Raw genomic sequence first — 26187 nt, forward strand, 5'->3', positions numbered from 1 at the left:
ATTGTTCGAATTTAGCAGGACCAAACAACTCCCGTCACCTACTTGGGAATGATGCTGAGTGATTGCAGCTGCCGGTTTTTCCTGCATGGGATCCACAAATACACGGAAAAATGGGAAACGTTTAAAAGAACAGGTTATAGTGTGCCTGGCCAAAAATTGATTTGTCCTTCAGCGGCAAAACACCTCTGTTCAAACTGACGTTGCAGAACCAGCAATGACGTGCCTCACCTCGAGTAGACGACAACCTGAGGATGTCTTACACAAGTAAACACCTCACCTCAAATAGTTTGTAAAAATAGACGTCGTGAGAACGCAAACGTTTCATCTGAGAGACGCCTCGTGCTCAAACCAAGTCCTCAACGTCAGCTCACACATCCCATGAAGGCAAATTCCTCACTTCACATTGATACTTCATGAACATTAATTTCCATTATTCTATTAAAAAAAGTTCAACTTTCATCGATTATAGATTTTTGGGCCCACAATTTAAACAATTTCAAGCATTTTTGGGTCATTTTTTGAAAAACATAATTTGGGTTTCCAGCTTGTAAAACCCACAAAAACAGGAATTCAGAAAATTTGAATACGATTCCCACATACTTCTCATTTTTTGCAGGGGTGAAAAAAAAATAGGATCACATCTATTCAATGAAGATATGGTATTTTCAAAACAGTATGTTAACCTTCTATATTTGGTTGGGAATTACGGAAAGAAATAAAAAACTTTCCATGATTTTTTGGGGGAAAATGTCTGTCTAATCAGCATACTGGACTGAATTTTGGCTCCTTTATGCCACAGTGGAGAAAATATTGAAAAATAAAACTACCGAAGCCTTTAATGACTAATTGCAAATTCATCAAACTTTTTACACACATTCCCCCCAAATAAGATCAGTGTTTATTGAACCTCAGGCGATTGGAACGACACATCTTACCTTTCACATCAGCTATTTTGGCTCAGGAGTCCTGGATAATCGATCAAATTCCTTTACGGGCAACAATAAATGTGACGGCAAAATGCAAAGATCATATGAAACATTTTATTACTATTCGTAAAATGCAGAGGGGGCGAAAAGCAACACAAATATTCCATTTGTCATGATTACATTTCAGGATGAAAGCACCATCACCACACTTTAGTTAAACACACGATTCCACGACAAGCCGGGCTTTGCCGTCATTGCACCTTCTCCTAGCTGCTCTCCCCCAACCCTCCAACACCTCCCTCAAACAGTCAACACCATTCACGGTGCAGGACCACCGCATGCGGGAAAAAAAAAGGCGCCGCCATGCCGTAGTTTGAGAGGTTGACGCTGACTCGCAGAGTTTCCCGAGGCTGGACGGATGTGCCAGTGAGAACCCCGAGTGTGCCCGAATGGCTCACGTTATTTTCTTATTTCCCCCACAAAGATTGTCCTTTCAGATATAGCGACCAAGTTTAAAGATGCGTTAAAAACGTTCCTGAGGTAAGTGCTTTGGCAGGACTGAGCATTTGAGGCCTTGGACAGCAAGGTTTCGGGTTCTACAAGATGGTCGCTTCATACTCCCAATCAAGGGGGGGTCCATCTCCAAGCCTCAAAAGAAATGCTTTTTTAAAAAAAAAAAATGTTTGTCTTCCGAGTTAAAAAAACAAAACGACAACAAATGTTCATGATCAACTTCCCTTCTGGGCAGGTGTCAAACTCAAGGGCGAGGGGCCGGATCTGGCCCGCCACATCAATTTGTGGCCCACGGAATTGAATAAAGTTCAGACTGTAATTTAATCCATATTTTGGATAATTTCATCTATTTTTTTTTTGTATAACAAAGAAACTGACAAAATTCTGACACCTTTTTGAAGGCAAAACAGGACATACCTTACGGTTCAGAAACAAGCACGAGTCGTGTTATGTTCTCCGGAGAAAGCTGAATGTCCAACAGCTAACGCAATCGATATCTATCAACCCATTTTCTCTGTGAAACCAAAACTAACAAACCTGGAATTGCGTTGAACTTCTGAGGCTACTTGTCCACCTTTGTGTATTTTGACCAGACATCGTACTGCAGACGCGACAATAATGTGCCGTGTATTTCAAACTCCGATTTCAATGCGCTACAAAAGTGTCTGGAAGCTGCGACAAAAATGCAGGTTCTCACTTGCACATCCCGAAAAGCTGCCCGGACGAGCCCTCCGTGGAAAGTTTACTGGAGAGAAAGCGAAGCAACAGCTCGAGGAGTGGCATTTTGAACGATGTTGAAGGAGCACCAAACTGTCTTGTCTGACTAGCGGTTCTACAAACAGGACAGCAATCTGTAAGACAAAATTAAACTGAAGAAAGATGAGGCAACTGACACCTATGATTAAAAAAAAGACAGTGCTGGCGACAAATGAACTGGAGTGGGGGAGGGGGTAACATCAGCTCAGATACAAGATCTACAGTACATGACTCAAAGTAAAGCATATTGGGCTTTGGGAGGACATTTCAAAATCAACCTAAAATGCGCTTGAACCTTCACTAAACTTTGGGATGTACACGTCCGTTTAGCATTTGACCACTTTTTGCACAATTCACTGCTCAATAACAAGGAGCCAAATGGCAGATTTGAAAACGGGTTCTTGATCCATGACCGGACTAATACAAATGTGCCTAAGACCGGTCCTCGAGAGCCCCTATCCAGCCTGTTTTAGATGTCCTCGTATTATCTGTGAAAAGTGAAGAGGCGGGCAGGGAGAATTGAGGCGTCAGGGAGGGAAGGATCATCCCTCTCTATACGTCTTACTCTCAGGTGACAAAGTCTGGTCCGCGAGGGGGCCGCTACGCTGTGCTTGAGGAGCTGAGCTGAAACTCTGGTGGAATATCCACCGACGATTAGCACACTCAAGTTATAAAGAAGTAAATGGAGAGATCCCCGACTACAGTGAACAAGTATCTGAGGAAATGCAGAAGCGATGCGAAACAAGCAACATTTCTGCCCGACGGGATCGTTTTATTACCTCTTTTTTGATTTTGATAAACGATTGTACATGCCAAGAACAAACATTCCAAACCAGTAACATTTAGTATTCGCCGCACGATCACGAATAAATCATGCTAACAACGCAGCGGTCGTGGCTGACATCTCTAAATTTCAACCGAAAGCCCAAAATATGAAACTTTTTGTGAGCAATGTATAATGAGCATTTGTGGGTTGCCTTTCTAGGGGCTTTTTTTTTTCCTATCAGGTTCTGCAAAATGTTCTCGGTTCTTAAAAAATGTCACCGTGGGCCGCAAGTCAGCAATTGTGTTCAAAACACAAGACACACTCAAAAAACAAGTGCGGCTCTTGCAGTACACCGAAAATTCTCGGAAGGGCTTCATCCATAAGACACGTCGCTTTGTTTGCACCATTAATTGTTCAATTTCATGTTTAAAACAGAAGCACCGTTTGTTTGTTTTTTTCCTGCAGAGTTTAAGAAAATGAAAACAAAACAAACAACAACAACAAAAAAAAGACAGGAAAACATCTCGTTGTGTTCGCTCCGCCACAGCACCTGGGCATGTTAAGGTCATGTAGTGGCTGAAGACTGAATGTGGGAGTCACAATGCAGCACCGATAGAATTTCTTTTCCTCATATATATATATATATATATATATATATATATTTAGACATATGTAATTACATTTTATTAAATATAGCTTTGCATTGGCAATTTTGTACAAAACAGTGGTGGGTTTTTTTTTTCCGTCCACTGAATGTTTATCCAAAAGTGTTGGACACCCCAATACAATATTAAATAGAAGAAATTTAAAGGCCAAAAAAGGGGAGTTTACAAAAAATAAAAAATAAATCCCTGTGTAAAGCACAACGTGTCGCCTTTGATTTTTTTTGGGATGTTTTTCTACTAGAAGAATAAATAAAATCAGGCACGGTCCAAATTTAGCACCATTGTTTTCTGACAGCGACTCACATACTATATATTGCATTGTACAACATATTTCAGGATTTTTGTTTTTGTTTTTTTTAAGAAAAGAAAAAAAAAGGGAAATAGGGGGACATAAATATATAAGTCTAACAACTGTACAGTCAAGAGAATTAATCATATTCACAGTACAAACACAAAAACGACAACACAAAAAAGAAGAAGTGTGAAGTAGTCCAGTAGTTTGTTGTGGCAAATGGTAAAAAGATTTTCCCAGTGTGTGAGGATGTGTTTGAGTGTGTGTGTGTGTTTCGCGCATTTTAGAGTCGTAAAACCTCGGTGTCCATCCGCGGCACCCAGCAGCTCAAATAAATATACAAATTTCAGCTTAAGAAGGTTAAAAAAAAAATTCCTGCTTTGAGAAGGTCTCAAAGTAGTGCCACTTGGAAAAACATGAATAATAACAATAATAAATACAGAAACACGTGCAGCGCTTCTGTTTTTTTTTCTTCCTGTCATTATTATTATTATTGATATTATCTACCTGGATTTAGCTTCACTTGACTCGACAGCAGTGCCAGAGAGAACGAACACAGAGCACCATTTAGTAGCAGAATATTGATTCGTGTTCACGCCTTGACTGTTGCTAGGCGGAAATGAACAGATTTTGGAGTCAATGCTTTTTTTTTTTAATGTCCTCCGACAAGTCCGGAACCTCCACTGATTATGTATATAAAAAGTCTGATTTTACTGAGAAGAAAAAGAAAAACGGAATTGCTTTGATCCAGTTAGAAAATCTGAGCTCGGTGAACTGAAAGCAGCCGGATTAGTTCCATCCAAGCGCTTTTTCACCGTTAACTTTTGAATGAAAGGATGGATGGATCCTAATGATACAAACCATAATGCTACAAATGCAACTGTATGTTGTTATCCAGTGTGAACGTCATCAAAACATGACTTTCCTCATCTTGTTACATAGTTCAGATGTCAGAAAAAAACAAAACTAAAACAAAGACGCGCTTGTGACATCTGAGCAGATACCAATGAACAGGTGGCATCTATCTAACAGAAAGTGGCTCCTCCAAAAGAGGAAGTCGTGTGCTTGTTGCATTAATTCATTTCTTTCTGCTTTCTAAAAAAAATTGAGATCGAAACAAGACCGGTTCCTTTGAATTCCGCTCATGATCGCTGCAGCGTTTGTGTTTGTACATGAGTGCGTGTCTGTGTGTGTGTGTCCCAGTACAGAAGTCAGTCTTGGAGGCGATCCGGTAGTCTCGACTTATTAAAGCACCAGTGAGCGAGGAGCAGAGTGAGTGCCTTGGGTCCACACCTGGGTATTTGCATAGTTTTGTTGTTGTCGTTTTTTTAAATGATGAGGTAGTTTTCAGCAATTACCTGAAAGGCCAAACAAAACAAAACATGTGCTCGGTCATTTTACTGACCCATAAAAAGAGAGCATTGCCCCTTTTCCAATGCAAGGTTCCACTTGCTATTGAAGCTTACCAGGTACCGTTTCGAGTACTCAAGTGGTCTGTTAGCCTCTTGCTGCTGCCTTATTATTGCTTAAGATCAAATTTCACTTAATTTGTTCAAAAAGTATGATTTCGCTCCAGAAAAAGTACCTTTGTTGATGTACAGCAGCATAGTGACAAGCAGAACAGTTGCGTTCTCATCCACTAGAGGGCAGTAAGTAAATACATACATTTGTGAGTAACGGAGAGGTTACTTAGTAGATGGCCAGCCGCCAATAGCGAAAATCTGTGTAGAATTGCCGTTATAAACGTATGAGAAACAAAAGCCAAAATTTAAACGCACGTTGACCTCCAGTTAGCTTTTTCTATGAAAAAAAGTTTTAAGGTGGTCCTGTTCTTAGTGCGTCGACCTCACAGTGCAGAGGTACTGGGTTAGATTCCAGCTCCGACCTCCCTGTGTGGAGTTTGCATGTTCTCCCCGGGCCTGCGTGGGTTTTCTCCGGGTACTCCGGTTTCCTCCCACATTCCAAAAACCTGCATGGGAGGCTGATTAAACACTCTAATTGTCCCTAGGTGTGAGTGTGAGCGCGGATGGTTGTTCATCTCTGTGTGCCCTGCGATTGGCTGGCAACCGGTTCAGGATGTACCCCGCGCCTACTGCTGGAAGACGGCTGGGATAGGCTCCAGCACCCCCCCGCCACACTAGGATAAGCGGATTGGAAAATGGATGGATGGATTTCCAACAAAAAAGAAAATGTTCATAGGTGCTGAATTGCATGTGCGCAGGGGTCCAGCGTAGTAGAAAATTAATGGATGGATGATATTGACCCAAACCCAGACTTGCAGTGGAAAAGGGGCAAACACCACGTCATACTCAAAAATGTCATTCTAATATTGCAGGATTAACTTACCGTGTTCATTTAGAACAATGAACTCCCTATAAGTCCCGCTCTCTCTCTCTCTATCTGCCCGCAACACAACCTCCCCCAGCCCCTCAACCCCAAAACCTATCTCGGTCGGGAGCCAGGGAGCGGGGTGGTGGTGGTGAAGGTGCCGTGTGTGCCCTGAGTCCTCCGCATGCTCCCGCCACCACCTGAGCTGCTGGCGGGAGGCGGCGGCGGTGGCAAGCGGGGTGAGTAGTGCACTGCGTATGGACGAGACGTGGAGGACGACAAAGAAGAAGAAGGGGGGGCGGAGAGAACGACACAGGAGGAAGAGGAGACAGTGAGGGTGTGGACCCTCGGGTGATGAAGCGAGGCGTGCGGGAGACGGGACGAGTGGGGTGGCGGGGGGGTGTTGGCGGGCGTGGGCGCCGACGTGGAGGAGGAGGGGGCGCTGTGCAGGGGCGGCGGAGGGGGCAGAGAGTGCGTGGGGGCCGAGGGGCTGTGCAGCACCGACTGGGTGCGACTATGCTGGGCCTGCGACGGGGTGGGAGGGAGAGGCGAGGGCGCGGAAGCGGTTTGGGGGGAGGAGAGACTGAGCAGAGAGCCGAGGCCTCCGGAGGTGGGCAGCGACACCCCAAACTGATGGGAGGACACTGAGGGAACCGCGTGGTGAAAGGAACCTGCAAATCATATAGCAGAAATGGAGGAAGTCGAGGGGGCAAGACAGCAGGGAAGCAGATACAAGGAGCAAAGAAGAGGAGGAGGGGGGGGGGGGTTGAGGGGTGGGGGGAGAGAGAAGCAAGGGCTGAGCGAGGTAGCGCCAAGCCAGTCTCCAGATAAGCACACACAAAGCAAAACAGAGTCAGATCACTGTTCCTTTCAAAAGAACAACTGGATTTGCTTTGAAAGGGGACATATTATGCTCTGAAAATGGACTATCTGGGTCTCAGGAGTGCCTGCCCACCCACTTCAGCCTTGTCAACCTTTTGTGTTGAAAGTTACACAAACAAGACTGAGGGACAAGCTTTGTATCTGGCTGGGGCGTTACAGAGGGACTTGGCCCTGCATGTATGTTGTTTTTTTGTTTGTCTTTTGGGATGAATGAGGCAATGTGTAACATTTTAGAACACAATAGAATTTTTTTTTCAATTCAAGTAACTTGTTGCGAATTTTCTCCTGCCGCTACATTTTATTTTTGTGAGAATGAATGCCTAAACACACCGAAATATTTTGAACCACTAAATATTGCAAAAATGCCAGTCAAGAGCTTCGGTTTAAGAGGTTGATTTGGGGGAAGGAACCCTTTTGGATTTTGTTGATGCCCTGCCACAACTTTTATTTTTAGTATGTATACATTTAACAAGCAGCATTTATTTTGTTTTCAGACATGTGGACATTGATGTCAACATACAATGATTACTAGAGCTTGAACAAGTACTTTAGATAATGTAATGTGAATATTATAAAAAATATATTCGTAATTGCTCGCACCAATACAGCAGGAAAAATTTAGAAGAGTGTGGCTCCTGAACTCAAAAATGAATGACAACCCAATTAATTTTCCGGTGGAGACTTCAAGGGCCAATAATTTGCAGTCTGGACGCGGAAAGGTGACCACCTCCTACTATGGAGACCAACATGCACCCGCAAAACAATTCGATCCGAGTGTAACAAGTGGATATTAAGTGAGCCGGAATTCTTTCTACCGTACGTACTGTATGCCGAGCAAAGTCAAGGCGCCTTCTATTTGGACACCCGGGAACTCTTAAAATCGTGGTGCAAAATAAATCCATAACATGTCTCCTTTAAATCCAGAATCAGGTTTTAGTGTGCAAGTGAAATGACTCTGACAAACACCCACCCACGGGAAATAACTAAACAGCCAACCTAAAAATCTTTTAGTCGGCTCAAATTGACTGTCACTTTCTTTTGTTTCCATGCAGCATTTTCCAAGGGTGTTTGCAACTGCAGCCAAGCAGCCAGTCAAAGCACAGCACAGCAGCGCAGCTAGCCGGACGTAGCAGCGACAGCTTGAACCTCCACTTACCTCACCGTTAGCGGGCCTGTTCTGTTCCCTTTCACAGGAAGGCTAACACTATCCCTCATCGGGACTCTTTAACGCTACTGACACCGGGACGAATAAAACCCGAAAACAAAACCGTATTCACTCACCTCCTGCTGCTCCGCCTGCAAGCCCGGCGCTAGAGAAGCTGCCCAGGCCAGAGTGTCCGTTGACCAGTCGTGTGTTGGCGCTGGCGCCGGAGCTTCCTGTCTGGGCCCCGAACAACGACTGTAAGACCGAGGTCCCTCCAAGTGGGAACTGAGAGCCCAGGTACTGACCCACTGAGGATCCTGTCGAAACATTGACAGGGCTTCCACCGACTTTGCCGCTCAGAATGCCTGCGCCGCTACTGGCGGCGGCGGCGGCTATGAAGATGTTCTGACTGGAATGGCCGCTACTTGTCTTTAGCTCCCAATCCCGAGGGGCCTTCTGCTTCTGTACAATCTGGCGGGGGTCAGAACCGTTGCCAGCCTGACCTCCTCCGCTACCAGTGCTTCGGTTGCCAGCCTCTTGGCTCAGGAAAGGGTTGGGATTCGTGTAGCTGGATAACTCGCCATCGTTTCCCTTCCTGGGCTGTTGATGGTGTTGTTTGTAATCGGCGTCCGAGTTTGACGCTCCCATACCAAACGGAGAGCCCCCTTGTCTGAGGTCAGAGTTGGGTTGCTTGGGGTCAGAAATGGGTGAAAAGGTTGACTTCCATTTGCTTGTAGAGGACAAGGATGAGGAGGAGGAGGAGGCCTCGCTGCCTGTGCTGTGACCGCTGCTGCAGCCTGACTTCCTGCCTAGCAAACGCAACAGGAAGTGGGAAGTGGAGACTTTTTTTTTCTTTTTTGCGGTACTTTGACAAAGCGTCTAACAAGCATGCTATTAAAACAGGCGGAAAATGTTTCAAATTGTGAAAACGTGAAGCATTGCTCATTACCTCTTTCACTTTCACCGAGTCTCCCGGGTCCGTCTCTGCTCTCCAAGGATATCGTAGCAATTTTCCTTTCAATCCTACAACGGAAACAGGCACAGAAAAATCCACAGAAATGCCGCTGTGTGATGAACGAGTCACCTTATACTTCGAATCACGACATTTGAGTAATCCTAAAAAGATGTCACAGCAAATCAAAAAAATTAAGTGAAATAAAGCCAACTCTAAATCCTGCACGTTTTCTTCTTTTAAATTCAATCTTTTTAAATACTTGGTCCCTTAAAAGGTGCTATGTAAATCAAAGTTATTACAATTATTTTTTTAATTTATAACCAACGCAGTTGATCTTTCTCAATGGTTTGAAGGCATTTTGTGGCCCTATTTATGTAATTTAATTTTTTACTTTAGCCTCATTCCGAATAGGTTTATTAAGATGACATAAGTTTGTTTTCAAAGGTATTCTGAAAAATACTGGTTTGACTTCAGGACCATGACGTGAAAATATGAGTCCGGGGGTGATACCAGAACCTGGATTAAAACTGATTGAGTGATTCTCATTAAAACAGACTATTGGTTGTCATCCATAGGTGTTCTTCAGTTTATGACGGAATTTTCTGCCTACGGCAACGACGTAGGAAGAAGTTGGTCCGTGCCAATAATAATCAGCCATATTTACAGTTAATATTTGAACGGAAAACACTTGCGCCTTGAATATAAACACACATTAAATGATAAACAACATGTTGTAGGAATGACTGGTTTGAAGGGAGTTACCGTAAACTGGTGCTTTCAGCCGGGTATCCCGAGTCCTCGTCATCAGTGCTGGGCGCGGAGGAGTAACGACTAGTGCCGTTGACCTCCAGGGGGCGCTCCCTCTTCAGAACAGGAGGCTGGTCCAGGGTTGACACAGCGGGGCTGCGGCTTGATTGCTCCGGTGAGGAGATGGCGGCGATTTCCAGGGGCTGGTTAATGTTGTTCACCTGTTGATGACAGACACGAGCTCACACTTCAAGCTCCGGGGGGGGTCAAATGTTTGTTGGGGGGGGGGGGGGGGTGACGAACCATGGAATTGATGTTGAGCGGGGACCCGGAGGAGTGGTTGTTCGCACTGACGCCAGGAAAGGTCCTCCTCTTTGGTGAGCCGCTGGTTGCGATAGTCACCGTAGAGCCGCGCTTCCGCCGCCCCCGTTTGCGTCCTTCTTGAGGAGCGAGGCCGTGCGTGGGGGGCGTGTGCGCGCGCTGCGTGCCGGGCGACTGGTGGTTGTGGTTTCCGTGGTTACTGTGGTATCCCTGCTTGGTCGAGCTGCCGGTGTGGTGGTGGAGGCGCAATCCGCCACTGCCCGATGACGAAGACGAGGAGGAGGAAGAGGAGGAGAAAAAAATTCTCCTCCGCAGTTCATTGTCCTGGGGCTCAGTGTCGGACTCGGTCTCTTGGCGTTCCTGGCCATCTTCGGAAAGAATCCTTGGGGGTCCGTCTGCATAATGAAGAACCCCTCCGGTGCTGACTGGGGGGCTCTGGATCGGACCTCCTCTGCTCATGGGTCCCGCCAAGGGTGTGTTTGCGTGTGGAGGCGATGAAGAAGCACCATTTTGTTCCTCTGAGTGGGGACCTCCATTCATGAGCCCTGAGCTAGATGAATATCCTACAGTGAATAACAAAGATGATGAAGCCCAATTACAGTGTAGGTGCTCCACGTAGAGCAGGCATTTGGTTCATTATTTTCAACAATTTGCAAAAGAACACGAAGGGCATTGGGAACGTATTCACAGCCTCTTTCCACATCGTACAAGTTACAGTGTTACTGTTTCTAAAATTGGAATAAATGAAGTTTCTCCTCCACGGAATTCGACACACAATAGACCATGAGGGCAAGAAAAACAGATGTGGAATTTGTTGCAAATGAATTAGAAATTTAAAAAAACAACAAAGAAATCCCATGAACAAAAACATACACAGCCTTCGCTCACTACTTGTGTTGCTGCACCATTGGCAGCGATGACAGTTTCAAGTCTTTTTGATGCCACATGCTTGGCACTACCTGGAGGGTGTTGGCGCACAGCCATTTACAGAGCCCCCCCAAGAATTGTTAAATCGGACCGGGCTTTGGCTGGCCCACCTCAAGGACATTCAGAATTGTCCTGACGTTACTTAGACTCATTATCCTGCTCAAAGATAAATCCAAATGTCACCTTTGACCGACGACGTTTAGACGGCTCGGAAACTGGTTTTCATCCTGGAATCTCTCTCATGATCAGAGAGCTCAGTTCTGTGGATTCGATCAATTCTGGGCCCGTGCTTCCACTTGTATAGTGCTACATTCAAAGCACTTTAAACAATGTCTTCGAATTACCGAATGGTGCCGCAGCATCAGGAGCAACTGGGGGTGCGTATTGCCCTGGTAACAGGAGCTCTGAAGATTGAACCTTCAGGTTGGGAGACACCTGACCCGACCAGCGCCATAAACAAGGCTGCAACATATAATGTGGGAAAAAAAAATGAAGCGCTGTGAATATAATTTCATCGACAATATTCGAAAAACAAATCTATGCCACAAATCTAAAATAATAAAATGAAAAAGCCTGAACGGAGAGGGGCCTTCTTCTGATCTTGTGACAACATTTTTAGGCCGCAGCGCAAACTAGTACATTGCACACCACTCGAGACCTCTGGGCGTCGGATGTCGGGGATGTTGTAAACCGAGAAGTCTCTGCATAACCCGGTGGGAAACAATTCATCAAGGTCTATTCCCAGGGCTGTTTTGGAATCAAATTAAACATTCAGAAGTTCCTTACCATTGGTTTGACAGGCCTGAGAAACAGGACTAGGAGTACTTCTCTGCAACGATGCACAAAAAAAAAAAAAAACAGCATATGGTGATGCCAAATAAAAGGCGAAACCTTTCAGGGTGTTGAAAATACTCACCAGTCTCTCAGCCCGACTGGGTAGCACCACACTGGCGAGTGGAATGCTGACTGGAAGTTTGCTTGGGTGAACAGTGCTCAGCGGAATACTTATTGGAAGGCTTGTGATACTGTTGTCTGCCTGAACAGATGGACTCTTCTCCTTTCCACCCTGAAGGGAAAATGACTCTTTAGAAACCAGAAGACCATCTCACATAACACATAACGAAAAATCAATGACCCTCTCAGTGCTTTTCGGTGTATTCTGAGCATCCAACGCATGAGGAGATGGGCTGCCCTGCTTGGCTCCGAGAGGAGAGTTAACGCCACCCATTTCCCCTCTGAAAAAGAACATATTGATACTATGACAACAAATCACCAAGCTTCAGGAGCTTTTAGCAGCTTGGCACACCTGTGTGTGGGCGGCCCGGGGCCTCTCAAGTGGCCCGCGGCTGTAGGTTCCTGGTTGAGGTGCCTGCGCAAGGCAATTTTAGCGGGGGAGAAGCGCGTGTAGTCGGGAAGAGCGTGGGAGACGTACTGCCTCTGTCGAGCCTCGGGCATGGCTGCAGCGGCGTCGTGGTCGGGAGAGATTGGCAGATAGCGTGAAAGAACCTCCGTCTTGGTGTTCCCGCGCTCCAAAGAAGGCGCGCCGGTACCGTTGATAGAGCGTTCTGGGCTTATGCCGTTGAGAGTTGGGACTGAGGGCAGGCCGAACTTGGGGGCGTCCACGTCGGCGGACGAACGGGATTCCGGGTTCTTGCGGAAAGGGGAGCCCTCGTGAGGGCTGTACGATTTGAGTTGAAGCAGCTCCTGTTGCCTCTGACTTTTTTCCAGCTCCACAATGCTAATCTATAAACAGCAGAGGGAACGTCGACATGCTTCAATAGTCCTGGAATGTATCACTATGATGCTGACATAAAGAAAAGGTCAATTTTACTCAAAACGGCAAGACAAGGGAGACCTACCTGCAACTCTAAGCAGTGTCTCTGCTTCTCAGAGATTTGTCTCCGCAGGGCCAGCTTCTCTTTCAGCAGACTCTCCAGACACAAAGAGCCCCAATCCAACTTTAGCTCCTCACATCGAGACTTTAGCTGGAACCCAAACTCGGTTTAAACTCTCCTCAATACCCAAAAAAATGAAACGACACATTGAAAGCAACTTGGCAGCAGCAGCGGTGTCTCACCAGCAGCACGCTGTGATCTCGAAGTAAAGCCATGTCTCTCTCAAGCTGTTTGGTCTGCTCTTTCAACTGATGGTTGTGGGACGATATCTCCTTCTGGGCCTGCAGCAGGTCCTCCACACTGAGAGCTTTCACTCCCAGCTAACCCCCAACACAGACAAAAACATGATCACTTTTCAACGCGTCAGACAAGAGCGTCCTTGATGACGACACTGTGACGCATCTGCGTCATGTACTTGCAACCAAGAAACTACACAACACAACAGAACCTTGAAGGTCGGGCGAGTTAAAGCTTGTAATATTTGGAGATTGTCCAAATATTTCAGGAAAAACACCGCAAAAAATACACCTAAAAAGTCCAATTAAAATGAATGTTTCCAATCTATTTATCGTAAGATTGGTTAGCTGCAATGACGTCTCGGACTAAAATGTGAAAACGTTCGGTTTTATGACCAAGAAACTTTGGAGTCTGGAACAAATTATTCCAATTATAATTGGTTTCAATGGCAAAAAAAAGTGATCGAAGGGAATGAATGAATACAAGATATCGAATCACTGACTGTGGTATTCCACTCCCGACACAGGTGGTTGGTTTTTCCTTTTCCTGCCATTTTAAACATTGGTAGCACTCACCTCATCCAGTTTGGTCTGAAAGAGACCTTTGATCTTGTCCTTCTGAGACTGACAGATGGAATGGAGCTGCTCTGCCTGCATGGACAAATCCCTGTGTTTTTGCTAAAGAGAAAAGCCAAGGCACAGGACTTTAGACTTAAGATGGACAAACAGTTAACCCGTGAACTACTTGAGATCGAAACACGAGTTGAAGGTCCCCTGCCATCAAAATTGATTTCGTTGAGTCTGGTTTAAGTTTGTATGCAGTTTGTTGATTGAGTGCAATAGCCGTTTGAAGCACAATTTAACTGAGGATGACTTTGTAAACATGACGCAGGCTACTCCGCCGGCCTTAAGTATTCGTATTCTAAAAGTAATATTGAACTACTTCACATCAGCGGACCACACTGGCATCAACCGTCAACATAGCAAGTGAAACTAGAAGACGACATGCGGTCAGATTTAGGGTACTGTTTTATCTTGGCAGCTTTTATGATTATTCTTGCCTCAACACATCAGTAGTCAGAGATCAAAGCTGTCTCACAACGGTCTCAACCCAGCCCACGTCCAATGGTTGGTAAATTCTGCCTTCATAGTCATAGTAAGAGCTGACATCAAAGGCTCAAAACGCGATTGCATTGAGCGCTTGAGATACTGCATGGCACCAATCGCTGCAAAGCCGTTTATCACATTTAATTTGAGAACAGAGCACGGCAAATCACATATACATGTCAAATATTCATGAGAAATTCAGCTGTCTCATCTGCCAGGAATATTGGACCAAATAGAACAGCTTGAAGAAGGCTATCCTGCACATTTCGCATCGAAATTATTTTGCAAATGGGATAAGGTTATCGATATTTAAAAGAAGTAAAAAAGTGTGACTTCGTACCTTCCATACAAGAACAAAAAAAGGAGTATTTTACCTTCTCCTGCTCTAAAAGCTGCTGCAGATTGGATTGGTACTGAGAAGTCTTCATGTAGGCCATAAACTGGAGGTATTGAACTTTGATGTTGTCTGTTGAAAGACCGGCGACACGTCAATCAATCCAAAGGGTTCTCTGCGAGTTCACTGGAAACCGCGGTCTGGATGCCCAGTTTTCTCCTCGGCTTACCTAGCAGTTGTTGCAGACCCGGAGGGGTTGGGCTCAGCAGCAGTTGATTGGCTGGGTAGTGCTGGACCTTAGGAGGTAGTTGGTAAAAGGGACTCCGCGGTTGCAGGTATGCATCTGTGCACACAGCAAGCACAAAGAACACCAGTCTCAAAAGCGCACATGCGAGCAAATGACGATATATATCTTCTTAATACTAAAATGAAAAGGGTGAACAGCACTGCGTGTTCCTCTGACCCTGAGGGGGCGCTGCAGAAAGGGTCTTGGCATGCAGCAAATCCAACGCGCTCTGTTTCTTCTTCTTGTCGCTAGCCGGCGCCGCCTTCTTGGGTCGACCCCTCTTTTTGTTGTTCAGCTTGCGACCCTTGGCCAAGAGTTTGGTTTGGCGGGACTTGGCGGCGGGCTTGACCACACTCACCAATGGGATGCGATGCTCTTCCTCCCCACAGGAATCCTGCTGGAGTACCGAATACAGGTACTGTACATGGTGAACAGTTTGAAGGAAATTTGGAAAAATCAGGGGCGTCCATCTGCGCCTCCGTAAATGTCAAACATGTACACATAAAAAGACTTCATTTGTTTTCCAATTAGGTTGCACAGATTACAGGTCATGTTAATGGTGGTCTTGGTTTCATTATTTATGTAATTGCGGGCATGTAGACTTTTTACAGCCACAAATACAGGAACACACTGTGTCAATGTCTTGCCTTGTTAAATGGAAACAATTACAGTCAGTGCATTGGTGAGGTGTGGCTTTAATCATGCACCCATTTGTTTATAGTCCGTTCTGTCAAAAATTTACGTAAAACCAGTTCCATGGCAGACAAAAAGTTTGAGTCCTGCTACAATCACGGCAGGAAAAGCTACCTTGTTTTGCTCCTTGGTTTTGGTGGGTGTGGTGCTATTGCTTTTGCTGTCCTTAATATCTTTCTGCTGACGTCGTCGAGCTGCCTCTTGCTCTTCCTGTTGAGATATTGGAAGAGTTTGACACAGAAACTTCAATAGGTTCCTGCGGGGCGTTTCATCACATATCAGGACTTACCCTGAGTTTAGGATTGATGAGACTAGCAAAGTAGTTTTCAAGCTGCAAACCGGGGACACAGAAACAAACAAAGAACAAGTTACACCATAATAAAAATGCTTGAGGAGGAGCCATAAGTGAAGATGTCGAGTAAAGAATCAGCTGCCAAATAATTGCTGACTGTTTTGTTTCTGAGTGCCAACCCAAAGGAATAATCAATCATCAGTTTGAGATATGTCAGCACATATTTCCTTATAAATTGACCAGACATTGAAATAAGAAGCATGTCTGGAGAGTTCGCTACACATTGGCTTTAGTGACACAATTCGAAAAAGGAAATGTGATATTTGCCAGCAGTTCTTGAAGGTGGAAAGGATGTTGACTGAATATGAATTCTGTTCAAGGTGTAGAGTAGTTCTCCTTACTATGGTGCGGTCTATGGTGTGCAGATAGTAGGAGACTGGCTTTCCAGTCCAGGACACGGAACCCCTCAGTGGCGAGAGCTCTACCACACGCATTATTGTGCCTATATCTACAGGTGACAGAGAGGAGCGTCAAAGCTATCCGGAAAAATCACTGGTCACTAGGGAGATTAAAACGTGCAGTCAAAAAAATAAATAAATTAAAAAAAAAAAAGCGAGGTACTTACCACTCAAGTTTCGGCTGTTAATTCGAAAGTTTAAAGGTGCAAATGGTTTGGAAGATACAATCTTCCCACCTGAAAAATAAAACTCAAATGAATTTAAATGCGCGGTGCAAGATGGACAGTGGACTTCATGAGGACAGCAATAATGGAAGACACTCCAAAAAGACATTTAATGTTCTAAATATGAGGAGAATGAGTCGAATTAAGGTATTTCCGAGGGCATTTTATGATGGATGATGCATGAAAGCAAAGCCAGCATTTGGAAAAATATGCTAATATGCTATGGGTTTTCTTGACGTAATCTCTCAGCTGCATACGAACCTTCCTTCATGTTCGCAAAACGTTCCTTCAGCTGGTGATCTACCTCTGGACCAAAGGCAAAATTATTCACAAAAATAATACTGCAAGACAGAAGGAAAGAAGCACCAGTCAGAAAATGACTCACAACTTTGCTCATACAATGAATGGTCCACTTTTTTTTTTATGTCAACCTTGTGGTGGCGATCCTTTCTTTCCATTCTTCAGACAGAAAATCTCCTCTCTCCAGCTGAAAATGAAAGAGAAGAATTCTTGAGCACTTTCACCCCTTTTCGTGACGTTGGTTTTAGAAATACGTGTGCTAGCTACTTACAGTGTACTCCCCGTGTTTCTTGCCATACCATTTCATCCACTTTTTAAACTCTTTGTCCATGCTCTGTGAGAAATATCAACATGACTAAATAAATAACCGAAGTAGAAGGACCACAGGGCACCTCGACGGGCACCCTTCTGATTGTAATTTGCTGACACGCCAGTCTAACCAAATCATAGCACCTTTTCGATTACCGTATACTGAATTTATGAGAGGACATAAACCTACTGAAAGAAAGAAATGTCCTACTGTCGCCACAATTAGAGAAAGAGACAATTTTTGGCCTAATTGATCTGAAATTCATCCATTTTCAAATGATTCTGAGTTGCGTGCGCGCATGAGTGTTACCTCTGCATAGGTTGCTGGAATATCTGCTTTCTCAACGCCGTAGTAGTGTTTACAGTTGGTTGCTGCCGCAACCTGCAGCACCACCTGACCCACACCTACACAGGACGAGCGTTTGACTTCTTATTGACAAAACAACGAGACTCGAGGACTCGCGCGCTGGGGATTTCATGCCACTGTACGGTCGGGCTCACCGCTGCCGAGGTCTACGAAAGTGTCGTCCTCCATCATTTCCATTTCGTCGATGATCTGCGCCACCAGATCGAAGGAAGTCTCGCCGTAAACCTCGGGCGAGAAGGGCTCGTAGTTGTTGAGCTTTTCCGGGTCGGTCACAGAGTGGTTGTACACCTGTTGGAGGATGTGTCGCAGCAGCCCGTTGGACGGGCGCTTGTTCAACTTCATGGGCTGAGTCGTCCCTTTCCACTAGAGAGAGAGTAGATTTCATTTTATTGTAATGTTTCAAAAAAAAAATGTGTGGGGTTTTTTTTGGACCTGTTTCAATGTTGTCAAGGTATATTCTTTTGGTAATTTTGATGAGATATTTCCTCTGCTTAGTAGCTGAATTATCTTTAGCCGCTGCTAAAGGATTTTCTCCATTGTGAGATGAGTAAAGGTTTTCTTATTCTTAATGCTTTTTTTTTAATCCACACTTGAAAAAGAATGATTCTGGTAACTCAGTAACAGTTCGAAAATGAATAACCCATGCCTCTGATCACAACGGTATGTTCTATATTTGATTTAAAAAAGAAAATAAAATAAAAGGAGAAATTGCTGAGTTGGAGTAGTTAACTGTTCCACATCGGTTAGATGACAGAAAAGTTTGTAATCATTTCACATTGACTTGACTTGTTGCTTACCAGCTGGTGAATGCTGTCAATGGCCCTGTTGTATTTGTCGCACAGTCTCTGCATACTCTCATAACTGTTTCAATTAAAACAGAAAAAAAAAAAACAACAACAAAAACACAAGATTAGAGACATCATATTGGCATTTGCGTGGTGAAAACAGAGCAGAAACAGAGCGGAAACCGTGCCAGACATTGTAGAATTCAAATTTAAGTTCATCTTTGGCTTTTTGTGAAACCAACCTCAACAAGGCGTATTAAGAATCAAACAAACAAAAAAAAAGCAAGAGAAAATAATTTATCAACAGTTGCGTATTCATATTCAGACTCTTGCGACATACGCTGAGTGTTTTATTTTACGGTGGTAAACGTCTTATATACTCGAGTGACGAGTTAACCGACCCTCGGGTGCGACGCCCCTGGTCTCATGTCAAAGCCGAGAGGTAAGCAGAGCTGCACTGAGTTTACAATGCACAATATGCCGCCATCAGTGATGCTTTGAAGTGGGGTGCTTGTCATTCTGAGGCTCACCTCTTGGTGTCGTAGTCGATGAGCACATAGTTCTCCATTGCCAGCTTGAGGTCTGGAATCTCCTCGCACACCCACCTAAGAAAACACGCACAATTTAGTCACAAAGCGATGCACCTGACACAGTGACACGGCAATAAAAACAAACAAACGGCGGGTTGAGTCAAGGTGCAGAGGCGGCGCTTACCGAATGGTCTCGATGATTTCGTGGGCAGCATCGTGGTGTTTATCCTGGTAAGAGAAACAAGAGCCAATTACTATAATGTCACGGCAAATCGGAACATAAGAGTCCGGGAGGAAAAAAACCCAACATGAATGGCGAAAAACCACTGCAGAAATGAGCTGTAACGGAACAGGATGACACATGCGTACACTCATGCGCCTCACCGTATTCCTCACAAGCAAAGTGAGAGGCACTTAATAGGAAATGACTTCATGATTACGAACGCTTTTCTCAGTTGTGACACACGGAGGCCTGCTGCAACGTTTGGAGTCCAACACAAACATGGCTTGTCATATTAGGAAATGAAATGATATTTTATAGCCTATCCCAGCTGAATTTAGGTAAGAGGACCTTTCCACGGACTGGTCACCAACTTATCGCAAGGCACATATATAAAAACAACAATCTACTCGCATATTCACACACCTATGGACAATTTACAGTCTTGAAAGAACCTTGCAACCCTGTTTTTTATGCTGGAGGACTGAAAACAAACAAACCAAAAAAAAAAACACCTCAGAAAAGCACAAGTAGAACAACTATTTTAATACGGTGGAACACGAGGTCATTAACAAGAGTCTTAACCACCATTGTGCGATACAAACATACCTTGTATGTTTACATTTTTCCTAAAAGGGTAGCAGCGACGTTGATTTGAGGACTTTAGCATATGAAACAGCAAAAATTGGATCGACGCAAGGCGAGAAGAGTGAGTGTCTCCCTTCTGTTATGGTTCGAAGAGCAACTCAGAAAGTGACTGGGTACCAGTAATACGTGTCGGTGCAATTTTACATAACCGCAACACAGAATATGAGAAAGGGGATAAAGTTCACCTGTAGGAGCTATTTTGGTTTGAGGATTTATAACTATTGATTACTTTTACCCCTTCATGCACCCTGTAACCTGATAAGCTGTCCACTGTCGTAACCGTTGTCCCTGAAAGTTAAAAAAAAAAAATCCAAAATACATAAAAACGCAGGTGACTGGACGGTGCCCTGGTGTAATTGTCACACAGCCTCTGCATACTCTCAAAAATGTTTCAACAAAAAATTTGTGACAACAATGGTATTGGGACCGTGCTATCAAGTTGTTGTCGTATGCTAGGAGAAGCTTTTTAAAACGGCACATGTGAGCTGTGATAGTGATGTTCATATAGTTAGCATACTGCAAAAGTGTGTTCCATGCCTCCGCATCAGATCTCTAATAATGCTTGTATCTACTTTAGTTTTCAGTTTCGGTCCTAGACATATACAGTATGTATTGAAAAAGAAAGCAAAAACGCACAACGGAAAAGTGACCGAACGCCCCTCAAAACAGGCCTCTGAAGTTGCACAACTTGGAAAGCTTGAATGCATTTTTTTTTAAAAAAGTCAGACGACTTACATACTTTCACTTACGACAGTTGAGAATGGAAAAACACTGTCTGTACAATTAGTAAAAGGCGCTCTGATGGCGAGTCTGACTCTGAAACCGAATGGGTTTGATTTCCATTGTTTCCTGTGGGGTAAACTTCTCGCCGGCTAATCTTTCCTTCATTTGGTTTAAAAATAGCAACTCGTGTCCTCAGACACCCTGAATAAAATTGAATCATCTGCAGGGCTAGATGGCAATCTTGACTGCAGTGCGCGGGAGCAACGGGGCGCTCCAGTTGCAGCGTGAGCCTGAGATGACCCACTGACCCACTTTCCCTACTCACACGGCGGTGCGCGTCAAAGGGAGTGCCTCTGGTCGAAGGGGAACGCAGGGAAGGAGAAAGTGAGAAAAGACAAGTGAGGTGGCAGCAAGAGGTGTGTGTGGGGGGGGGGGGTGAAAGTGAAAGCAAGGAGAGGCGGAGGAGTGCAGAGAAGCGGAGAGGACGGCCAGGCTGGTGGGCGCGGAGGGAAAAAACATCTATTTGTCAGCTGTTCTGCGGCCTGAGCTAACAGCTCACAGGCTGCGGATTCCCGCGCAATACTTCCCGCCAACACTCCACAAGCTGCGGGCGCGCACATTCAAACGCGCACAGGAAAGACTTTCCTGTCAGCGCAGTAAATTATCAACACAACCACAAGCTATCTCGCAGCTAAGTACACCCCCCCCCCCTCCCAACCCCAACGCGCTAATACCCTTTCGCGATGACACCAATACATATAAAATGCTCGGTATGCGTGCGGGTTGCCACATGAGGGAAGTCACGTGATCGCACAGAACGGGCACACAGCAACTAAGAGCCGAGGCTAAAAATAAAGGGCTCTCAACTCACTGTATACTGTGAGCACAGTCATACAAAAATCAACAGGACGCGAGGGTGACGGGCGGCATGGAGGACGACAGACTGACTGATTCAGCCTTCAGGGTACAATGAAGTCATCATTTCATGCGCCGTCATCTCCACAGCGACCGATAACGCACGCCTTGTCCCGAAAAGACCTTTTCTTTGCTCCGTGTGTTTAACTGAACTGAAATGAACCCTTGCTTAAAAGGGACAACACAGCCACTGGCTGCCATTTGTCCCCATTTTCACAGGAAAAAGTCATGGAATTTGGACGATGAGCCTTGTTTAGGCCTCAAAAGTCGCATGCAACTTTGAGAAACCGTAGTCACGCATGACATTGGGGAAAAGATTTTAACTCCGTTCGGCGAGTGTTACGGGCTTTGGCTTTTTGCAGCCTCAAGAAGGGTTGTTAGGAGAAGGAGAATGACTTGACATTACGTAAAGTTGTTTTGAAAGCGACTGCCTCGACGCGTTGCTCACGGAGACGGAATCTGACGTCGAAATTGAGCATATCTCGTGACGGCAGCATCCTGCTTCACTGGTATCTGTGTTAACGGCAAAGGCGGTTAAGTGCTATACGTGTCTTGTTGCCAGTTGTGTGACGGTTCATATTAACCCTTTCAGGCACCAATAATGGTAACCTGTCACCCAATATCATGATAGGCTGTCCACCGCTGCCCTTGAAAGGGTTCAAATGGTCCTGATAACATTGCATGTACCAAAATGCTTATGATACCTGCATAAAGTACCTTGATACCGCTTACTGAAATGCGCTCTCGAGAAAAAAACGTAAAAATCAAAATATGTAGTAGCCATGGGGGCTGTACAACGTATGCCACGGGATATTTATGGGCCTTTTAAGGACTTTTGAGGGCTAATTTAGCCATTTTAAGGACTTTTTCTCCATTCAGCAGGGGATTCACGGAGGATTTAATGAACAGAAAGCCACACATCACTGAGCTGGTGGTCAAATCATTGCTGCCAAAAAGGGCACATCTTTATTTTTAGGAGCAATCAGCTAATCTTTTATTTGACATACCGTATGTCAAATTGGCCCAAAATGACCCGAAGTGATCACGTGATCATCATCGGAACTGATCAGAGACGGCGGGAAAAGCAGAGCGGGAACCAAGAAAGCGTGTAGCCCGACAGCGGGGTTTGAGGGGAATGGCACCAGGCGCATTTTCCGACAAAACTATTAATTGGAAGGGTGGGGAAAATGACATTCACAAATGAAATGAACACCACGGGTTAATTTTTTACGATTTTTCTTGATTTTAGAAGCTTTCCCTGAAAATTAAGGACAATAAGGAACTTAATTTTACAAGTTTTTTTTATGGATTTTTATTAACTTTACAGACCCGTGGGAACCCTGGACTCGGGTGCAAAAAATGTGCTCCGGACATCCGCACTGAAAACATGTTTTATTTTCACTTGTACTGGTACGCTGCAACTCTGTAAAGTCAAGAAACGTTTTTTAGTGGCCACACTTTTTTTTGCATGTTGATTTCCCAAGCAGGATAACTTTGTGGTTGGCACATTCAATTGCTTCGTGTGCCCAGATATTGGCTTGCGACCAGTCCAGCATCTACTTTGCCTCTCGCCCCAAAGTCATGACGGCTCACCCGTGACCCAAAAGAGAACAACCACTCGAGAAAATTGATTTATGGATGATTTTCGGGTGCAGAAAGCAGCCCACTTACATTGCATTCTTACGATAGTCATTGCTCAAATAAGTAAAAGTGACTCGAACAATGAATTCTGTCAATGTGATGTCATTGTGTGTGGGCATCCAAAGCAGTTGATAAGCGTGCGCGCCTTGTGTTACAACACAATCGTCTGGTTGTGTGTGTGAGTGTGGGGGGAAACGTTTTCAACACTGCGCCCATGCAATGTGGGTGAGAGTGATGCAATCATCAGTCATGGAGTGGAATTGACTGCTATAAGCTGACATTTAAGACAGAACGTAGGAATGTGACTGCTACTTCCATCCAGCCCTCTGTAGTTTGGACCATATGGACATAGGGAGGAGAGAGGAAGTCGTGCCCCTCTGAAAACAGTCGGGGGTGTGCTTCAGTGACATGACACAGGCCCAAGCGTATCGCCAATTCCTGCCATGCCTGTTCTTGTGCGTGTAGCCATGCGGGCCACAACAAAAGGAAACGCGCGAGCTCGTCGAGGCAGTTGACAGAGTGTTATCAGGAGCGTAAAAAGGGAGGGTCAACATTTACACCCAAGCACAGCCTGGAGTGGCTGTGACTGCGACGACACTATTTCCGTACTTAATGTTGCCGGAGAGGAAACTTACAGAAAATAAACCACCCACGGGTATTCTGAGAATTTCCACCGTTTTTTTTTCTTCACTGCTTATTGTCTCACCGCAATCACAACATAATAGAAACACGGTTCAGTTCATGAGTCTCGCCAAGACGATACGACAACCACTTTCGTTTCCGCCACTTCAGGGGTCCCAGACAGTAGCACACAAACTACCGGCAGCAAGTCTTTGGAAGCTTGATGATCAGTGAAAGCACGAGAGACCCAAGTTACCACTTAATGTCAACACCATGAATCTTGGCCTCAATTTACACTGCAGTAAGGTGACAATTAATTTCATTATGTGAAGACGGCAACCAACGGAACAAAAATAAAACTTACACGGTAGCATGTCTTTATTAATGCAGAAATCACATTTTATTTGACTACATTAATTACGGGATCATTGGAAGGATAAATACTTTACTCGAAAAATTTTCAATTGCTGGAGCTTTGACGTCAAGGTCATGTAAATAGAAAAAGAATGCATGGAGTTGGACATCTTTAGATGGGAAGGGAGCCTAATCCAAATGTGGATAAATATCTGATTACGTATCAGATACGAGACACACACACACACACACACACACACACACACACGAGTGCTGTTTGGCATTTGCCAAAAGGCAGATGTGATAAGAAAATATATTTATCAACAGTAAATATAGAATGACTGTCATTTTAATAATGCGCGCGGTAATAGACAGTTAAAAAAAAGATTTAGGCGTTAAAAGGGAATTGTGAATAATTGAACCATACAGTGTAAATCCAGCCTTCAGGACAAAAACAGCCACGTGCTGCTATAAGGTATGCGTTACAGTAAGTACTAACAGATGTTCAGTCTTAGCGAGGAAAAACAAATGTATGTGCCTGCATTTACTGCCATGGAGCAGCATAAGAATGTGTACTTTGATGACACAAACATTGGAGGACAGACAAACAGACAATCAAGGCACTCCTTTAATGTATTCTAAAGCTGTCAGGTGTTGGGCAACAGTGCTAAGAACGACCCTCACATTTTCTTTAGCACCCGAGTCACTTGATTTCTGCCCATTAGTCCCGATCAGACACCTCAGCAAAGTATTAAAAAGACGACAAGAGCATGCAACCACTGTTCATATTTTTCTGTCAGTTGAGAAACCTCATCGAGTTGCTTGTTCAAGTGCATTTGCTGCCTTGCCTCAACTGTACATGAGAAAACAACGCGAGACAACTACAACTGCTGCATGCAGGGGTGACAGATTTATGGGATATTTCCCCATCATACCAGAGCTTTTGAATTGGGTCATAGCTGAGGCAGGAAGGAGTTATTGGTTGACTATGTTTTATTAGTGCCCCATACACTCAGAAAATACATTGCATATATTCGAAATGATTCATCATTTACGACTCTTCGATTGCAGTTTTAGAACCACTGCTCTAATCAACGTGACAACATTAAGAGGTAAGGTGAAACAAGGTGAACGTGTGCCCAGGTCCTGAGTTGACACACCGGCGCTGTCCTAACCACACTAGCGTGCCCAAGCTCGGAAGTGGCTAGCACCAGTGGGGGGGCTAGGTAACAAAGCCAAAACATACAGAATACAAATACACAATCTCTATTCCACAGTGCGTTGACGAATGATAACACTTACGTAAACCGGTAAGGGCCACGGGTAGCCAGCGGCTTCTGCTCCAACCGGCGATTTGAGCCTCAGCTCCAGCTTTTCTCCCATTCTCCACTTGACGGCGGCTTGGGGTTGCGGCTAGCGAGCGAGACTAGCTGGTAGACTTGCTCTCCGCGAGCTACAACGTGAACATGTTGCGGTGGATCAAAACGTTTTTCAAAGGAAAAAAAACCCTAACGGCAAACAGGAGCCCCCAAAATAGGCGTCACGGCGGGGAATTAGCACACGGTGACGTCTGACTCAGTTCCGAATTGTGAATAAAAATGCCCCCTTTATGACCACTGGCAATAACACCTCGTCTGTGTGGCCGCCATCTTGCCCGGCATTGAAAAACTATGGCAGGAGGCCACACACAGGGGAAGTCTACGTCACAAAAGGGGAGGGACATTGAGGTCAGGAAACCATGACAGCCGGTGACGGCGTGCCACTTTTATCATTATTTTTTTGCCAGGTAAATATTCACACATTCAAGCTATAACGAGTCCAAACAATAATGTGAATATTTTAAAAGAATGTAAAATGATTTTAAAGGAAGAACGTCACTCGGCGAGGGGTTGACGAGATCACGTGACAGCCCTAACACGTTTTAAAGCTCAGCTGGATTGGCTCCTAAACCAAAATAAGCATCATTCATAATCGATGACAGGTTTTCCAAGAATTCCAACACAGAATTTGAACATCTGTTATCAAAA

The 26187-nt window shown here is 44.8% G+C and overlaps 1 protein-coding gene across 7 annotated transcripts; it reads right to left on the reverse strand.

Moving 5' to 3' along the window:
• Window positions 1-1026: 1026 nt before the first annotated feature.
• On the reverse strand, window positions 1027-25830 carry dot1l (DOT1-like histone H3K79 methyltransferase). Of its 7 annotated transcripts, none has more exons than XR_015101362.1 (29): window positions 25463-25830; window positions 19223-19266; window positions 19039-19113; window positions 18521-18584; window positions 17858-18086; window positions 17667-17761; window positions 17319-17381; window positions 17179-17234; window positions 17009-17088; window positions 16691-16759; window positions 16467-16573; window positions 16063-16104; window positions 15888-15983; window positions 15258-15498; window positions 15024-15137; window positions 14835-14926; window positions 13930-14031; window positions 13300-13437; window positions 13082-13207; window positions 12529-12965; window positions 12358-12457; window positions 12139-12288; window positions 12009-12051; window positions 10278-10858; window positions 9990-10195; window positions 9222-9295; window positions 8410-9081; window positions 6265-6917; window positions 1027-5276 (listed from the first exon to the last, which is right to left on the reverse strand). XR_015101362.1 is itself a non-coding variant. In XM_086115446.1 (29 exons), exons 1-28 carry the CDS (start codon window positions 25541-25543, stop codon window positions 8439-8441), a joined length of 4080 nt encoding a protein of 1359 aa, XP_085971572.1. In that variant the 5' UTR covers window positions 25544-25830; the 3' UTR covers window positions 1027-5276; window positions 8410-8438. The 7 variants fall into 7 exon arrangements, 6 of the variants coding, with proteins under 6 accessions (XP_085971572.1, XP_085971570.1, XP_085971569.1 ...); XM_086115446.1 differs by lacking the exon at window positions 6265-6917 and having other exon boundaries at window positions 8410-8509; window positions 8578-9081; XM_086115447.1 differs by lacking the exon at window positions 1027-5276 and having other exon boundaries at window positions 6788-6917; window positions 8410-8509; window positions 8578-9081.
• Window positions 25831-26187: the final 357 nt, after the last annotated feature.

Source organism: Hippocampus guttulatus, chromosome 7, assembly GCF_054856545.1.
Source record: "Hippocampus guttulatus isolate MCC_2025c chromosome 7, RoL_Hgut_1.0, whole genome shotgun sequence".
Taxonomy (NCBI): Eukaryota; Metazoa; Chordata; class Actinopteri; order Syngnathiformes; family Syngnathidae; genus Hippocampus; species Hippocampus guttulatus.